Source organism: Lactuca serriola, chromosome 9, assembly GCF_051521515.1.
Source record: "Lactuca serriola cultivar US96UC23 chromosome 9, Lser_US96UC23_V15, whole genome shotgun sequence".
NCBI classification, from domain to species: Eukaryota; Viridiplantae; Streptophyta; class Magnoliopsida; order Asterales; family Asteraceae; genus Lactuca; species Lactuca serriola.
In genome coordinates this window covers 39,859,635-39,879,087 of record NC_136416.1, presented here as the reverse complement: position 1 = coordinate 39,879,087, position 19,453 = coordinate 39,859,635, and the positions used below count along the sequence as shown (strand labels likewise).

The following is a 19,453-nucleotide window of genomic DNA, read 5'->3' as shown; positions in this document are numbered from 1 at the left end:
TAAAATTAATTATTGTGTTATTATATGCATAAATGTGGACCAATCATTTTACCTATTTTAAGAAAGTGATTAATACACATTATTGAATTAAATATAATTGAAAAATACATCCCAATTTAACTAGAAGGGTATTTTAGTCAATTAATATATAATTAATAAAGGAAATTTGCATATTTTAAGGGATCATAGATTCTATTAATTTTAAAAATCCGATTTGTACTAATTATAAGGTCTTTAATTTGGACATTCTGACAGAATATGATTGAGTATATTCAAAAATAAAAATATTCTATACCAATAAAATAATAAAAGTATTCTTAAACATATTTCTTGATCATGACTTTAAAAATTTCTTGTAGAATAACAAATTTTCAAACCAGCAATTGAAAAATTGAAACAAAAATTACATTAATTCTTATAGAATACATGTAACAATTGTTAAGAATTACATTTATTGTTAAAGAATAAAACTAAAAAACTTTCAAATCGGGAAAAAAAAACATCAAAATCTAACAAATACACTAATTCATTCTAAAAAAATAATGTTACTAAGAAACACTTTTAATTTGTTGTCCGTTCTTCAAGCATCAACTTCTGTAAAAACAAATCCAAATGTAGTTTAGAATCCAATAACGCATTAGCAAATGATAAATAAAAAACTATATTCCTTTGGAAAACTATGCGGACTTGTTAGCTGCACCAAAACCAAAAACCAAAAATTGTAGAACATGTATAATCAATGAGAAAAAATCCATATTCCATTCCAACATAATTATAATTCGTGTTTCCATTCCGATAGAATTTGAATTCGTGATTCTATTCCGATAGAATTGGAATGATATAAAATAAACAAACCGATTTAATGCTTCTAGAACATCAGAAGGGGCGAGATTAAGATCATTAAGAACTCACGTCACCTTTGATGTGTATATAATTTTCCCAGTCTCCCCCATCAGTTTACATCAAGAAAATATGATTCGACTTATAAAAAAGGAAAACGAATTGGATTCAATGGGTTTTGGCTGTGTATTAAGAGTACAAAAGTAAGAATAAAGCACCATACCCACAACAACAATCAGGATTCCCAAAATGTTTTTCCAACTAAAAGGATCGTGTAATAGAAAATATCCAAATGCCAAACCTAGACATGTTTTCAGGTGACCTAACACATGATAAGTCACCGGAGATGTTTTTCCGATCGAAGTTGACAGACACCGATATTAAGCAAGACAGAATAATGAATGCCTGAAATTTATACATAAAAATAGAATTAATGATTCCAGTTTGTGTGAGATATGGAACACTGAAACTGGATTATAACATTATACAGAAAGACTATTTTAACCTTACCAGAACTTGATTTGTGTATTTGAAAGCGAAAACATTTTGATTGTTCAACAGGGCATCTAGAAATGGAACGATGATGAACATGATAAGAGCTTGGAGACATTTTTTTTACCTGTTGTTGATCGGGACTGCCAAAACAAGGGGGAAACACCGGGATTGTTGAGCAAACACCACCGAGACCCCCATTTGATTCCTTGTTCTAACCGAGAACTTTTCTAACTTCTTCATCTAACCCTCCCTGCTTCGCACTTCAAAGCCACAGAGGACGAAACTAGCCCCGCTACTTCGCCCCACGTCCTTCTTCAATCTAGACGACCATCGGAGCACGTCATTCGGGTGCAATGGGTCTGCAATCGTCGGACATCCCTCGCACCTCGATCTCGCTATTTATCAATCACTATCTCTATTTCTCAGTTCTGGAATAAAAAAACGGAAGGACGAGGATGGTTATGGTCGTTGACAATAAAGATGATGGTGGTGGTTAGTAGCCGATTGGATGGTCGGCGTGAAGGAGTCTTCAACCGGTGATGAATAATTGATCCTACACCGGTGATTGAATTTATCAGATCAGTCTATAAAATGGGGGAATTAGGTTAAAATCAACGTAACTAGCAAAATTATAGGGAGTATTTGTGGAAGTTATTTATCAAATTACCTAGTTACCCTTGTTGATTTATTTAATTATTGTTTTTTCTATTAAATTTTGATTGTCCCACATTTATGCATACAATAACACAATAAATACTTTAAACACCTGAACCTATCTCTCTCTCTCTATATATATATATATATATATATATAGAGAGAGAGAGAGAGAGAGAGAGTTAGGTTCAAATGTATCTACTATTTATTGTGTGCATTTAAGATTGATTCTGGACCAATCATGTTAATTATTTTAAGAAAGTAATTAAACATATTAAAAGCTGAATATTTAATTAATATTCATTATATCTTAAACATGTAATATGCATTAATTACTTTCTTAAAATAACTAAAATAATTGGTCCAGAATCAATTCTACATGCACACAATAGATAGTTAGAACACAATAACTTAACCCTATATATATATATATATAGAGAGAGAGAGAGAAAGGAAGGTAGTTCAATTGAAGTACTTTCACTTTTGTTTTTTTTCAATAATATAACAGCTCGATCAAGTGTAGTTCAATTCCTGATCATAAATTTCAAATTCTATTTCTGATATGGCCTTTTGTGCAATTCTTTGACCTTTTAATCTTAGGTTTCATCTCATTCTATGTGTGTGCAACTTAACTTCAGTTTTCATCTTCATGAAATCTAATCTCTGTGGACGGACTAATACACTTTAATCAAGAAGAAGATGTTCCAGATAGTTCCTCTTTCACTGCATTTCTCTAATATGTTTGTGCCATAATCAGTTTAAATAACCTCATCTTGAAGATCATATCTAACAGTAGTAAGATCATATTTAAATATGAAGAATGCTGAAAATGTCCAACTCTTTTCCAGAAGCAGGAGAATTCCAGAGACAGATTGATTCCAGGGCCTTCAGAAGAAATTTGAAAGACCAAACTCTTAAAGTTTTAATGAAATGTCACTTTCTTATTTCTTAGGGCTTAACCAACATGGATGACACATCCTATAAATTGTGAGCTCTAATTTACATATATCGTGTACATATTCTCATTACAAGCACTCGTTGTAAATCTATCTAGTAAACTCTCTGTGATAATTAAACATTAGGGCCCTGTTCAACACTAACTAATTCATTGTTCTTGATAATTCTTAGCCTGATTCCGAAAGTGGTTATTAATCAATTTTGGGAGAAAAACTAGAAGTAGAATGAAAGTTCTTCTTTTTAACATGACTTCGTTTCTTTTTGTGTTGTTAGGTTACAAGACAATTGGTGTAATCACAAAGGTATACTATAACATACATGATTTCAGTTTCATTTTTTTTCTTACCTCTCTTCCATTATTTAGTATTATTCTTCATTTATGACACAATGTTGTCCTTTTTGATGTTTTAGTTGGATATTATGGATAGAGGAACCGATGCACGTAATTTTTTGCTTGGAAAAGTGAACCCCCTTCGACTTGCCTTTATTGGTGTTGTAAATCGTAGTCAGGAGGTAATATTCTTTGTTCTATTATATATGTAACATATGTTATAAAGTTTGGGGGTGTAGGGATTGATGGTGCATAAATGCTTTTAAGATCAAGAGTTGGCAGACTCCTCCTTATTGACTTTAATCAGGTATCTTATCTTTTCCAAGCTTGAATGTATTATTTATTATATCTTCATATATCATCATTTACTCAAAAATGGAGTCACCCCTAATCAATTTACTCATTTGCCCATTTATAATAGTATTATCAATATGTAATTCATACATATTGATAATGGTTCATATGAGATTTTTTTTTAAATTTTGGTATTTATATGAATCATGATGTGACGGTTATAAGTAAATCACATATAATTCATATATGAATTACGTGTGATTCACATGTAAATCATAAGTGAATCACATGTAATTCATATTAGATTCACATATGAATTGCATGTAATTCACATGTAAATCACAAGTGAAGCACATATGAATTACATGTAATTCACATGTAAATAACATGTAATTCACATATGAATTACATGTGATTCACATGTAAATCACATGTAATTCATATATAATTCATTGTGATTTATATGTAAATAACTAGTAAATCACATATGAATTACATGTGATTTATATGTAAATAACATTTAATTCACATATGAATTACATGTTATTCACATGTAAATCACATGTAATTCACTTGTGATTCACATGTAAATCACAAGTGAATTACATATGAATTATATGTGATTCACATGTAATTCACATATTAATCATATGTAATTCACATGTAAATCACAAGTGAATCACATATGAATTACATGTGATTCACATATGAATTACATCTATATGCACGCATGCATTTTGTGTGAGTGTTCTTCGTTAATTATTTTTTAAAATTTTCTTGTGAATTTCACATTTAAATCTTAAAAGATACAATCACATGTGAATATTATATTATATAATCACATGTGAATCTTACATGATATATATATATATATATATATATATATATATATATATATATATATATATATATATATATATATATGCATATGCATGTGCATTTTTGTGAGTGTTCTTGCATTAATCAATTTTTTTTTTATTTTCTTGTAGATTTAGAAGAATTTGTGGAAAATATTGAAGAGGTAAAAAGTGATCAATTAAAGAAAATATGAAAATCTTGATATGAAGAAGTGATAACACTGAATCTTCGTAGCATTTTTCATTTTTTATATTTTATTCTGTATCGAACATTGTACTATTATGTTTATAGATTGATTAATAAAAATGAGATTTTTTATGATTTACTTACAAATATTATAGTATAATAAATATGTATATATGCATTTGAAAAATTATGCATACATACACATAAAACGTTGATTATTTTTGTTAAAAAAGTTAGAGTTTTTTTTTTTAAATAATCTAGTTTTTTTAAATTACTGATTTTTAAAAATTTACATTTTTAAAATTTTTAAAAAAGTTTAGTTTTTTTTTGAAAAAATTGCAGTTTTTTTTAAATGCAGATTTTTTAATATATTATAGTATTTTTGAAAAAATATTCAGTTTTTTTAAAAAGATGCAGTTTTCTTTTAAATTGCATTTCTTTTTGTAAAAATTACAGCTTTTTAAAAAAAATCAATTTTTTCTTTCTAAAAATTCATGTTTTCTGAAAAAAAAAATTAAAAAATCTATATTTTTTTTAAAAACCGACAATTATATTTAAAAAAAGTCTAGAATTTGATTTATTATGTTAATTTTTAGAACTTTTTATTAATATTTCCAATAACAAGAAAAAAAAATTAAACATTAAATGAGATCGGTAAGATGACGATCATGCCCTTAATGAGTTAATTTTGATCTAACAGTCCACCTTTAGTTCTCAGGTTCTCAAGAAACTATGAGTTCTCAACGGATCTCACCCATATATATATATATATATATATATATATATATATATATATATATATATATATATATATATATATATATATATATATATAGAGAGAGAGAGAGAGAGAGAGAGAGAGCAAGGATCATTTGAGAACTCATATTTTCCCGAGAACCCGAGAACCAAATGAGGGCTGTTAGATTAAAATAATGGAAGGCTGAGATGTTTTGTGGCATTGTTGTAAATATTTGAAAAGAATTAAACACGGGGGTATGATACTTAAATTAATCTAAGGGCATTTATGGTACTGAAAATCATTCCCCCTAATCAATCGATGCCTTCTTTCTCTCATAAATCCCCCGATCGTCTCTTTGTCCCTATTTCTCTCATAGCTTCATCGGCGTTTGTTTCCCGATCTAGAACCAATGTCTGATTTATCAATGGTCTCCTCCGTCTACTATCTCTCTTATTCATTGAATCGAGGAAGGTGAAAGTCGAAGCTCTCTCTCTCTCTCTCTCTCAGTCCATCGTCTACCTCCTTCCGTTGAATCTCTCCCTACACAATCGCTTTGTCGTCGATTTCAGCCAAATCTACCGCTACAGTGAGCATCAAAGTCGACGCACACATTAATGGTTGACGATCGACCTTAATCACCACTGATTTAGTTGCACTTATGGTGGAATTGGATGGTAAAGAAGAGGAGGTGCTTCGATCTAGGCAAAAAGTCCTGAAGTTGGACATTTGAGGAATATAGGTGCTTCGATCGGCGATAGTAGCTGAGAAACCCATGGACACTCTCTCTTACCTTCTTCCCTCACCACCACCGAAACATATTATCTTGCTGGCAACAACGGTGATCAGGTATCCAGTTTTCTTACTCCTTGTAGTTCAGTCCTTTATTCCTTTATCTGGATCGCATCTGCCGACAATTAAAATGTTTTTGGTCATCGATCGTTCGTGTGATTATTCAACTTTGTTGGAGTAGTTAGTGCTAAGGTTTTCCTAGAAAAGAGTTGTAAAATTGAAAATGTGCATTATGTTACCTTTTGAATTGGGATTAATTTGAGAACCTTTCTTGAATTCATTTACCTAGGTCGATTTCTACTAAATATCAAAAGGATCTGATGATAATTTTGTTGTCAGTTCCATATTTCCATATAGAGATCAACTTGGGAGATTGATGAATTTGACCAGAGAACAAGTTACTTTTCTAGTACTAGGGTTTATGATAAGTTCTAGACTATAAATGGATTGTGTTCATGGATCTGATGTGCTGCTTGCTTCTCACAATTCTTATCACCAAAATTGGGACTTTAGGTACTGATAGCTCCTTGACATCTTCGTTATACTTAGATTAGATGTCCCTATGAAGTAGTTACATAAAACTTAAATATGGATGTTTTATTGCTAAATGTTGGAATTTTCAGGTTAGAATTGCTTATAAAATTAAAACCTAATTGTTGTTTTTGTTAGGGATTGGTTGCTGGAGCAAGCTATGGGACACCCCCTTTTATTCCAAATGGTAAATTATGTGAACCCCATACACATGACCATGTTGCCTCAGTAGAGTTTCCATCTGTTCATTCTCAGCAAAAAAGTTATCAATGTTCATGATCAACACCATCTCCCCCATAGGTTGCAATGGCAAAATATCCTCAGGCCATGTCTTGGTGACATCCAGTGGGTCAAAGTCAAACCTATCTTCATGATCCAGGGTCAATGGTCTAAATAAAAAGCTTCCATTCAAGATAGTCTCCAAATGCAATGAAGTCATAATGATCTTGTGTTGCTAATGAGAGAAATGAGTGAAGATTCTGATGGTGGTGTTTTGGTTCACTTACAGTACTTGAATGAGAAACACACTTATAGACCTGTGCAGATTTTGGGAATGTTGTTTGCAAATTTCAAGCAAATGGCAGAGAAAAACCTTGAAACCCTAGTTTCAATCTATGTGATTGGGATTCCATCATATTTCACAGACTTACAAAGGCGAGCTTATCTTGATGCTGCACATATTGCAGGTTTAAAACCTTTGAGATTAATGCATGATTGCACTGCAATTGTTATTCACACATGAATCACTTGTGATTCACACATGTCACTTGTGATTCACATGTGTCACTTGTGATTCACACGTGAATAATCTTAATTATTTATTTTGTGTAGCCATAAGATTTATATTAATTTGTTTCCTTTTAGCGATTCACATATAATTCACATATGATTCACATGTGAATCATATGTGATTCACATGTAAATCATATGTGATTCACATGTGAATCAGATATGATTCACATGTGATTCATATGTGAATGGCATGTGATTTACATATGATGTCATATGTAAATGTGATTCATATGTGAATCGGATGTAATTCATATGTGAACCACATGTGATTCATATGTTAATCACATGAAAATCACATATGTAGTTTTGTGAGTGTTTTTGCATAAATCAATTTCTTTTTAATTTTCTTGTAGATTTGGAAGAAATTGTGGTGGATATTGAAGAGATGAAAAATGATAAATTGAAGAAAATATGGAAATATTGACACGAAGACATGAAAAGCTTTGAAATTTGTAGCATTTTTTATTTTCTATATTTTATTTTGTATCGAATAAAATACTTGTACTATTATGTTTATAGATTAATTAATAAAAATGAGATTTTTTGTGATTTACTTACGAATATTATAGTATAAGAAATATGTATACATTCATTTGAAAAAATATGCTTATATGCTCCTAAATGGTTGATTATTTTTGGTTAAAAAAGTTATAGTTTTTTTTTTAAATATTCCAGTTTTTTTAATACATTCACTTGAAAAAATATGCTTATATGCTCCTAAAAGGTTGATTTTTTTGGTTAAAAAAGTTATAGTTTTTTTTTTAAATATTCCAGTTTTTTTTTTAATTTACTAAGTTTATAAAATTTATTGTTTTTTAAAAAAATACAGTTTTTGGAAAAAAAAAATTCAACTTTTTTAAAAATTTATGTTTTATAAAAAAATTTAAAAAATCTGCAATTAAAAAAACGAAAATTGTTATTTTTATAAAAAAATTTGATTTATAATGTTAATTTAAGAGTTTTTATTAATGCTTCTAATAATACAAAAAGTTAGACAATCATGCCCTTAAGGAGTTAATTTTGATTCGACGCTTCACCTTTAGTTCTCGGGTTCTCGGGAAATTTTGAGTTCTCAACCGATCTCAACCCTATATATATATATATATATATATATATATATATATATATATATATATATATATATATATATATATATATATAAAGAGTTATATGGAAAATGAATGATTAGGGCAACAAATACTTGAAACAACGAAAACATGACAACACATCACTTCCACAATACATTACTTGTGAAGAAAGAAATGGACACGTGTCATTTGATTATTCGTTCCGGTAGATGTTGTCCTAATTATTTGTTTTCCATAGAACTCATTCCTATATATATATATATATATATATATATATATATATATATATATATATATATATATATATATATATATTCAAAAATTGACCGTTAGTTTGTCAAAGAAATCGAAGCACCCATTTTTGATGGGATGAAACACCCGTTGCAACCCATTCTTGTGGTAACAAAGGATAACATAACGCTGGTCGGAGGCGGTGTTCTTCCCATTATCAGGACATTAATCCGTGTCTACATCGGCAATAACCGCCCCATACCCGATAGTCTAAAGGTTTGTTCTCGAATCTTCAATTTGATTATGGTTTCATCATGAAAATTAGGATTTTTTTCAAAGGCTTGTTCTTGAAGCTTGAATTTGGATTTGGATGTTTGTATTGGTATGGTAGATTTACATCTTTAAGATGAATCCGATTTAACTATTTTGTTGGTCTTCATTTGATTAGTTTATTGGAACAAAAAAACGAAGTTTCGGCTGTGGCGACGACTTGTCGTTGCAAAAAGTTAGGCAGGCCTCTGAAAAACACATAGGGCGATTACATGTCGTGGCTACACAAAATCGAAATTAAAAAATCCTTTATTTTTTATGCAGTTTAATCATTAATGAATAAAAGCAACGACATGATTTTGATTAGGTGAATCTATATCGACTGACATTTCGTGCTTCATAGTTTATTAATTCCTTTAATTTATTATAAAGATATAACGACTAAACTATGACGACGATATTTACACCAATAGCGACAATTGTCGGCGCCACCACTTCTTGTTCTTGTAGGGTATCAATTCATTAAAGTTGCCGTGAAGTAAAGGGATGAGCTATGTCAAATGGTATTGATGTTAGAATAAAAAATACAAATACCAGAGTATGTTATGATATTAAGTGACAATGTCATCAAATATTAATTAAATTTAGTAACTGTTTGTCTTAGGCCATTTAGAATTTCTTAAAAATTTAAACACTTAAATCTGATGATATTCGTTGGAATAATTCTTTTCATTAACTGAAAACACTTGGTTTACAAACCATATTGTCAAATTCAAACATCATAAATATTTAATGAAATCGTTTCAATCATCTTCCTCCCATCTCCTTTTATCTTTTGTCTACCATATCGACTCGGTGTTGTTGAACCATTCACACGCGACTTGTTTCGATTGGATCTTAGGGTGAGATTGGTGGGAGGGTCGTTGAATTCATTTTTTTGTAGTACAAAGTATAGTTTTTGTGTGAAATGAGTATTAGCTATTATGACATCTATAGCGGTTTATTAAAAAAATCAAAATATAGTTGTTACCACGTAGCAGTTGGAGCGAAGAAGGATAAGAGGTACGGGGATGGACACCGCACACTGATTGGTGTGGTGTTCACCTCATAACCGCAATGATATGTCACCTTGGAGTGTGCGGATGTGGTGCTCCAACCAGCCTAATCTACTTCCACTTCAGCATGACCGATCCTAAGGATTTAAATATCCTTAAATGCTTAGGACGGGCAGAAAAAACAGGTTTTTATCGTTATTATAGGTTTTTTATTTTTAAATAAAAATAAAATATAATAAAAAAAATTGGATCTGTACAGCTATCCATTTTGCCCCTCATTACCCATGCACTTCACTTTACATAATTTGAGTGTAATCTTTGATTATCAAATAAAAAATTTCATTATCGATGAAATAACTTTGATACTTGAGTGTTTAAATCTCTTTAAAGGTTTAAATATCTATCATAAAACAAATGTAAAATGTTATCACTATTTAATAATATCGAAAGTTGGTTCCTGACATAGCCAGTTTGAAGTAAAAGCGAAAATTTGAAACAATTACATAACATTCAAAATTGAGTTTTTAAACCATTTGAAAGAGTTTATTAACGTCAATGAAACAAGGGAAAATGACTCTTGAGGGTAATTAACTTTTGCGTTTGTATTCATTTGGTCCTTTTTTTTTTTTGTATTCAATATACCATCGAACTTGTTGTTGATGTTTACCATAGCCCTTTTGACCGGATTTTGACCTGTGATAGCCGGTCAAAGGGTTATGGTGAACACAAACAACAAGTTCGATGATATATTGAGTACAAAAAAAGGAAAGGGACCAAATGAGAACAAACGCAACAGTTGGTTACCCTCCTGATTCATTTTCCCTTTACTTATTTACAACAAATCTCACATCATCTCCTATTGATATTAATGACTTTATGAGATTCATTCTTGCTTCTCTTCAAAACATAACTCACGAAAGGACATTATTCATGCATGTACAACTTTGTAATGCACTTGAATATTTATTAGGGGAATCTTGACTAAGCAGACGCATTTCATGACTACATTTACATTTCCAATCAAATGATTTATCGTATCATGGATTCAGGACAAGTCTACAAATGAGTGGAATCACAAGTGCTGTGATTTTTGAGTTTACTTAGCTTTAAGATCGAACTCATGGGATAAGATACAACATCCATATGTACAATATCATGCTGCTTTTGTAGACACACCACCATAATATTGTACATATTGATGTTGTATCTTATCCCATGAGTTCGATCTTAAAGCTAAGTAAACTCAAAAATCATAGCACTTGTGATTCCACTCGTTTGTAGACTTTTCTAGAATCCATGATACGATAAATCATTTGATTGGAAATGTAAATGTAGTCATGAAATGCACCTGCTTAGTCAAGATTCCCCTAATAAATATTCAAGTGCATTACAAAGTTGTACATATATGAATAATGTCCTTTCGTAGGTTATGTTTTGAAGAGAAGCAAGAATGAATCTCATAAAGTCATTAATATCAGTAGGAGATGATGTGGGATTTGTTGTAAATGAGTAAAGGGAAAATGAATCAGGAGGGTAACCAACTATTGCGTTTGTTCTCATTTGGTCCCTTTCCTTTTTTTTGTACTCAATATACCATCGAACTTGTTGTTTGTGTTCACCATAACCCTTTGACCGGCTATCACCGGTCAAAAGGGCTATGGTAAACACCAACAACAAGTTCGATGGTATATTGAATATAAAAAAAGAAAAGGGACCAAATGAGTACAAACGCAAAAGTTAATTACCCTCAAGAGTCATTTTCCCATGAAACAACTACAAATTTTGATTTGTCGGGTGGAAAGATAGTTATAAAAGGTTTACACTTTAAAGGTATTAGATATTGTTTTTCTAGTTTGAAGGTTCGAGTATCAACCAAAATATAAATAAAGTTATCAATTACTTATAAGTAGATTATATTTCGGTTAAGAAGAAAAAAGTGGAATGAGAGGTAAATATGTTTGATATCATTCAAACTAGAGGGGTCATTCATGATTTCATTGTAATAAACTACTAAATGTTGTTTCTTTTTTGAAAAAACATCATAAATGGTTTCTGTGGTTTTCTAAAATCTGAAGTTTAGTCCCCGTGGTTTAAAAACATTATAGATGGTCTCTGTGCTTTCAAAACTTTTGACGATCAGTCCTTATTGCTAACACCGTTGAGTTTTGTCCGTTAACTAAAGGGTATTTTTGTCATTTCACTACCACAAGGACCATTTATGATGTTTTCTCTATTTTTTTAAAAAAAACTGAAATAAAATGCAAAGGGGTCTCTCTCTCTCTCTCTCTCTCTCTCAACCGGGATGAAGATCTTGGGATGAAGCCTATGAAGATATGGGTTCAGATTCATCATACTAACATATCTCTTTGTGACACCCCAATAACACAAAATAAAAAACCGATAAAGCCAAGAATCCAGATTTCTGGGCTTGTTCTTCAACATACACACACTCAAGAACACAAAATTTGAATCACATATTTGATTTTGTGGGTTTTCGCTTCACACACACGATTCTGAATCTTAAAACCGATTTCATCGAGTCTGAAAAAAAAATCGATTTTCTGGGTATGTTCCTGAAGAGTTTTCAAGAATAATCATTTTCTAGGTTTGTTTCTGGAAATAAAAATCAAATTTTGAAAATGAAAAAAACTTATAGACTTTTAAGAGCACTCGATTTCTAAAAATCACCAGATGGAGGAGACGAGCACAAACAGACGTGCAGACTTCTGTTGCTCTGGTTTGTGAGATGGACAACAGCCACAACGGCAAAGGGATTGGATGCTATTTGGGTTATTTTTTATCAAATGACCATGAGTATGCATTTTCTAGCTATTCGTGAGAGCTCATCTGCCAAGAGTTTGGCAGATATCTATGTTCAAGAGGTAGTTGCTAGGCATGGTGTACCTACTTCGATAGTGTCCGATCGAGATGTACGCTTCACTTCCATATTTTGGAGTAAATTTCATGTGGATTTAGGTACGAGACTTCATTTTATCACGACATATCACCCTGATACGGATAGGCAAAGTGAGGGTACCATCCAGACACTTGAGGATTTGTTGAAGGCATGCATCACTGATTTTGGTGGGAGTTGGAACTCCTACCTACCGTTGGCTAAGTTTTCTTATAACAACAGCCATCATGTCAGTAAAAGTATGCCTCCCTTCGAACTTCTCTATGGGAGGAAGTGTACGACCCAAATTTGTTGGGGGGGGAGGTTGGTCAGTTGTTCATGTGGAGCATGGATATAGTGCTCAAGACGACAAAGCTAGAAAGAGATTGCAGACAGCTCTGAACAGACAAAATAGTTACACAGATAGGCGTCAGCCTGAGTTAAAATTTTAGGTCAGGGATATATTGCTGAAGGTATCACCTGGAAGAGTGTTATACGCTTTAGAAAGCGGGGCAAGTTGGGCCCACAATTTATTGGGCCCTTCTGAGTAGTAGCTAGAGTAAGTAACGTTGCCTACCAGTTGGATCTTCCATATAAGCTTAGCTAGATTCATATCACTTTCCAATCCAAAACGCAATGGTCAAAGTCAAAGTCAACAGCCCACAATAACAACAGTCATCATGTCAGTAAAAGTATGCCTCCCTTCGAACTTCTCTATGGGAGGAAGTGTACGACCCAAATTTGTTGTGGGGGGGGGGGGGGAGGTTGGTCAGTTGTTCATGTGGAGCATGGATATAGTGCTCAAGACGACAAAGCTAGAAAGAGATTGCAGACAGCTCTGAACAGACAAAATAGTTACACAAATAGGCGTCAGCCTGAATTAAAATTTTAGGTCAAGGATATATTGTTGAAGGTATCACCTGGAAGAGTGTTATACGCTTTAGAAAGCGGGGCAAGTTGGGCCCACAATTTATTGGGCCCTTCTGAGTAGTAGCTAGAGTAAGTAACGTTGCCTACCAGTTGGATCTTCCTGATAAGCTTAGCTAGATTCATATCACTTTCCAATCCAAAACGCAATGGTCAAAGTCAAAGTCAACAGCCCACAATACCAACTTTCCATCCTCACGTCGTGACCAGACCTTGGTCACGGCGTGAAAGTCCACTCGTTCCGATTCCAACTCGCCTCGACCCAACCTATCCAACTTAGTCAAGGAAAAATCATTAGAGCTTACCTCACAACGTGAACAACCTTCTTTCATGTCATGACCCCAAGAAGCTCAGCAGAAACGGGGTCATTCAATCCTCGCGTCATGAGACCATATGTCTCACATCGTGAGCACAATCTGAAGCTAAAAATCCAACAACTTAAGTCCTTAATACATTAATTGTTTTACTCTAACTTTCTAGGGTCTTATAACTCCATAATACACTTAAAAGTCGAAACTTTATGGACATGTATGTCCAATGCATGTCAAGATCTCATTTGCGATAAAAAAATGTAGAAAAATGTCATCAAACTTTCATGCAGAGATTCAAAACCCAACCATTCACTAGATCTTAACTATATGACATTCTAAGGCCCCTTTCAACCCATAAAGTTTCCAACTTTATGGTTTCCATTCATTCAAACTTACTCAACAAGGAGAAAAGTGCAAGAAAACTTAGATCTAACCATATGCAACAATAAAAGTGGAAGATTTGACACTTATAAGGGTCTAGAGACAATATGAAGTTATGATAATGTTGATTCCTTGCAAGCTCCACCAAAAGATCACATTCCTCTTATTCTTGTCTTCTTCTTCAAGCCAAGAAAGCTCCAAAAACCTCAAGAGTCTAACAAGGAATGAAGACTAGGGTTTTTCAAGGTGAAAGGGGGTTTGGAGGTTGATAATGAACCCTAAAATGGTTTTAGAGTGGCTTAAATACAAAGGGAAGCCTAAAATATCATGCGTTTGGGTTGCATCAGTTCTCACATCGTTAGCCTCTATGCCTCACGTCGTGAGATCAGTTGGAGACAAATTTTACATCTTAACCCTCCTCATGTCGTGACCACTAAAAGGTTACGTCGTGAGACCCTAATTCTTCCAAAATTTGACATATTGACTCATTAGCACCCTAAATCGATCCATCCTGGAAGACGGGTGTTACAACTCTCTCCCGCTTAAATTAGATTTCATCCTCGAAATCACTCCTTACTACTTACCAGACGCGCAAGACAACCTGGGAAATTCTTTCACAACCCCGATACGGACTAGGAAGTCGACGCATACAGACGAATGTCTTCCAATACTACAATCAAAAACCAAATCTTATCAAATGTCACAGAACCTGGCGAATAATGAGTTTTTGATCCACTTACCGTAACCGATGAGGGGTAACCATCAGTACTCTGCCTGTAATCCGAAAACCCAATACCTTATCTGACTTCCAACCAGGTAGAAACATTCTTTCACAACCATAATAACTTTATTTGCAACCCAAGCCAGACGAACCTCTCTAACCATTAATTATTCCACTGATACCAGAGGATAAACTTGAGAATTTGTCAGTGCCTAAAACCTTGCACCCGAAGCAAAGGCAGCTCCCAGCACAAGTCTCAATCATTGGTTCCCAACCAATGCACTATCACATCCTACTAACTAAACATTCTCATTTTCGATCTACCCAAGATCTCTTGAGCTTTGAGTTGGTGTACCAATTATCTGAAGCATCGAATTATCGATCGGTCGCAGAAACTGACATCCTCTCAAATGACCGTACCACGAGACTCTATCCAAAAGTCTATTTGGAAAAAGCTACTCTAGCCTGCTTGAATATAAAGCTCCAACAACCCTCCTGTTCTGACCAGGTGCGAGATAACCAACCTTCACATGGATGAAATGACATTTTTTGCTCTAAGTGAATACTACTAGTCTAATTGTAGTCTTACATCAAAATCGGCCCCAGATTGGCTTCCAACCTTCCTCAACCCCATGAATGTTGTGGCCTTCCCACACTTTCACAACCCATCAAGCCAAGGTCTAACGAAGGTGACAGACGTCAGTGGCGAAAGAGGGCCAACGAAAAACCTTTGTTTCTTCGGTTTTATAGGAGATAAAGGTTGGGGTGTTTTTTCTTTTCCTTTTTTAATTAGAATAATTAGAAAAGAAATTAAAAAAATATATATTTAAAGATATTTGTCATTTCAAGTGGAATATGAACCAAAACAACATATAAATGTCAACCTTAGGGATCAAAACTACTCAAAATATCTAAAATTGAACCTTTCCTGAAGAATCAAACTTTTTTTTGGACCAAAACATATAATTTTAACAATCACAACCACGGAGACTATTTTTACAACATTAATTTATAAAGATTTATACATCTGAATATAGGAGCACGTTTTTACAAACCAAGTTCTTTAATTTCCATGATTAACCCATTATAAGAAAACTAATGTACTACTTATTGATAAATAAGTTAAAATAGTCATTATATCTTTTTCTTGAGACGAAAAGAATAGAATGTTTAAAAAGTTGATATGCCAAACAAGTAAATGACAAAACAAAGGTCGATTGTATTAGATAACTTTTCATTTTGCCGGCCATGGCGTTTGATTTTACGTCCAATATGAAATCCTTTCATTATTCCCCTAAAACTAAAACTTTGTTTCATCGACATTCTTGAAGCTCCATCCATGGCGTCTGAGATAACAGAAGAAGACGATAATGAAGACTCATACTTCCTCCATAACAGAGACGCTCAAAAGGAAAAGATCAGACAACTTATAAAACATCAGAAGAATCATTACCAGTCTACATCATCATCATCGTCTTCCTCAACCTCAACAGGCGCTGCTTCACGTTCTTCCTGTTCATCGTTCGACCAAAACCAAAGTAGAAAGCTCTTGAATTTGATGAAAAAAGGAAGCACATCTTTGAGAAGATTATTCGATATGGAGCATACAAGTTTAGCTAATCATTTCGACTTTTACTGTTGCTCGCCTGAAACAAAGACAATTCCGTTATGGGGTAGTGACTCCGACGACGCCATTCACGACGATCCATGGATGGGTATAACGAAGATCAGTAGCAGATTCATTCAACAACACCAAGAACTCGAAAAACATCAAGAACACAACAACGAACATAAAGAATATCAACTTGGAAACCAGAAGTTGACCAGAAAGAAGTCGTTTAGCAAATTTTCAAGCTTCTACAAGTTTAGATTTCGGTTTCCATTTAGGTTTAGATTGAAGCCGAGACTTCGTTTTTGTTCTCGGATTTGGAGAGGAAAAAGGAAAGCATAAAAAATTACAATGTTCGTAGCAAATAGTGCATACTGCATACTTTTATTCTTGTTGTGTTAATGAAAAAAAACAAATATGGTTGTATTGGACCATTTTTTGTTATTTACGTGAGGAAATTTTTCAAAAAATAATCATGAAATGGAAAAAGAATTGTGTGAAAGTCTTTGACTTTTCTTGAAGAACTTGCAGATGACACAGTGTTCGGAGATCAACCTCGCCATGATGCTTTCTTCTTCGATTCTAAATCTTCTACTTTGTTTATTCCACAAGTGAATCCCGTAACTCGATTCTTTAATCTGAGCCGCCTTCGTCTCCGCCCATTTCCGGTGAGCCTGGTTCACCGGCCGGAGAAACAACCCGCCAATTCGTGTCCAGTCCACCGGATAAAACGCCAGCGGCGGAAGAACAGTGAAGTTTGACTCTAGTTCTGTCGCTTCTCTTTCAACTACTCTTGATACAAGGTAAGGTCCGTTGAAACCCCATCGGTTTCCATTAAAAGTCAACGCGAATTCTTCGATGAATTTGTATAGCAAAGGATGGTTTTTGTCGAAGATCAAAACTGCGTTGTTTAATCTTGTCCAGTTGCCCAACGAGTTCACGCTTTGAGCTCCGATCGAGTTTCGTAATCCGCTGAAATCTTTCAAAGGAATGAAATCAGTGTCGAGATAAACACCACCGAATTTATAAAGAACCACGAGTCTAATCAAATTCGATAGGTTTTGCGCTAATGGGATTTCTCCGGGATCCCGATTCCCGTTCTTGATATGATCAAACCACGACTTCGCCGGAGTGTTCTTGAACAAGAAGTTCAAGTCCGGCGTGAGTGCTTGAACCCGAAACCCACGATCAATTATCGGTTTCAAGGTTTGAAACCCGAAATCCGAATCCATAACGTTTGATAGTATCATCAAACAACTCTCTGGATTTGATTTAAACAAAGCATCAACAGCGAGAAACTCTCTTTTTCCGAAAACCCTTAAAGGAGACGAAATCCATGTCATGAAGAATCGAACATTACAGTCTTGAAAGAATTCTTTCGCCCGAATTTCAAATTCTTGATTGGAGTTCAACATATCAAACTCCGGAAGCTTGTTTTTAAACCAACTCATTCTTTGTTTCTTGGTGAGATTAATGGGTGGAACCAGTGGGTTCTGATCATCTTCGGAAACCGATTTTTGAACAATAACTTCTTTAACGATCAAGACTGGATTGTGTAACGTTGAAGTCGATTTCAACTGATTCACGATGAATGTTTGGTTGTCCAAAAGATTGACAGAGAGAAAAGGGATTGTGGTGTTTGGAGTGAAATTGAATGAGATGTTTGAAACGAAGGTGTTTGTGTTGAACATGTAGGTGAAGATGATTGCTATCAAACAGACGGTGGTGAATACATGGAATTTGGTATGACGGCTGCGGTTGCTACGCCGTTGCTCCGCCATCGTTTTGGAAGAAGAAACTTTTGTTGTCATTGATTGGATAATGATGAATTTCAGTTACTCCATTATTGATTCTGATCATGTTCTTGAATCTCTTTTTATTCGAGTTGAAGATAGGGGTGACTTGGGAGTGGGAAACGAGTAAAATTTGACTTTTAGTAAGTCTACGGAACGGAAAGAAGGGGATAATGAGTTTTGGAGTCTGGAATTAGGTGTGTCGCGGTTTACAGTAAGAACTCCTAGACAGCGAAAATTGTGGAACGGAGTTTCCATTTGAGCCAATGAGGTTTGAGGAACAGTTTTGTTAGCGTATGGGCAAATGCAGGATATCAGGAACTCCAGTCGCCAAAACAGTCGTGCAAATAGAGAAGTATATTCCTGGGTCACTTTCTAAAATAATTCCATCCCTTTCTAAAATATATATCATGTGTTTTTTTAATATTTATTTATTTATGTTATAACGATTTAAATATTTACTTATTAATGTTATATTTTTTTAATATGTGTTCTCAAGACAAATATAATAAGTATTAATTGAAGTATTACTTATAAGGAATATTATTATAATTAAATATGATATATATTAATTATAAATAATATTTTTTATAATTAATATATTTTACATTTAATTATGGTCAGGGCCGGTCCTGACTTATTTTAGACTCTGTGCAAACATGAAAAAAAGCCTCATAAAAATAAGTTAAAAAATAAAATAAAAATATT

General features: G+C 33.4%; 2 protein-coding genes across 2 annotated transcripts; one reads left to right on the top strand and one right to left on the bottom strand.

Annotated features, from left to right (window-relative positions):
• Positions 1 to 5,669: 5,669 nt before the first annotated feature.
• LOC145074227 (heat shock 70 kDa protein 16-like) lies at positions 5,670 to 7,998 on the top strand. The gene is made up of 3 exons (XM_079020640.1): positions 5,670 to 6,200; positions 6,813 to 7,360; positions 7,820 to 7,998. The coding sequence occupies exons 2-3, from the start codon at positions 7,132 to 7,134 to the stop codon at positions 7,888 to 7,890; spliced, it is 300 nt and encodes a 99-aa protein (XP_078876766.1). The 5' UTR covers positions 5,670 to 6,200; positions 6,813 to 7,131; the 3' UTR covers positions 7,891 to 7,998.
• Positions 7,999 to 17,317: 9,319 nt separating this feature from the next.
• Positions 17,318 to 18,966, bottom strand: LOC145073631 (uncharacterized). Its single transcript, XM_079020162.1, has one exon. The coding sequence runs from the start codon at positions 18,761 to 18,763 to the stop codon at positions 17,426 to 17,428; it is 1,338 nt and encodes a 445-aa protein (XP_078876288.1). The 5' UTR covers positions 18,764 to 18,966; the 3' UTR covers positions 17,318 to 17,425.
• Positions 18,967 to 19,453: the final 487 nt, after the last annotated feature.

Coding starts and splice junctions, on each gene's coding strand:
- LOC145074227 (XM_079020640.1), top strand. CDS start 7,132: ATGAGAGAAATGAGTGAAGATTCTGATGGTGGTGTTTTGGTTCACTTA. Junction 7,361..7,819: donor TGATGCTGCACATATTGCAG/GTTTAAAACCTT, acceptor ATTTTCTTGTAG/ATTTGGAAGAAATTGTGGTG.
- LOC145073631 (XM_079020162.1), bottom strand. CDS start 18,763: ATGACAACAAAAGTTTCTTCTTCCAAAACGATGGCGGAGCAACGGCGT.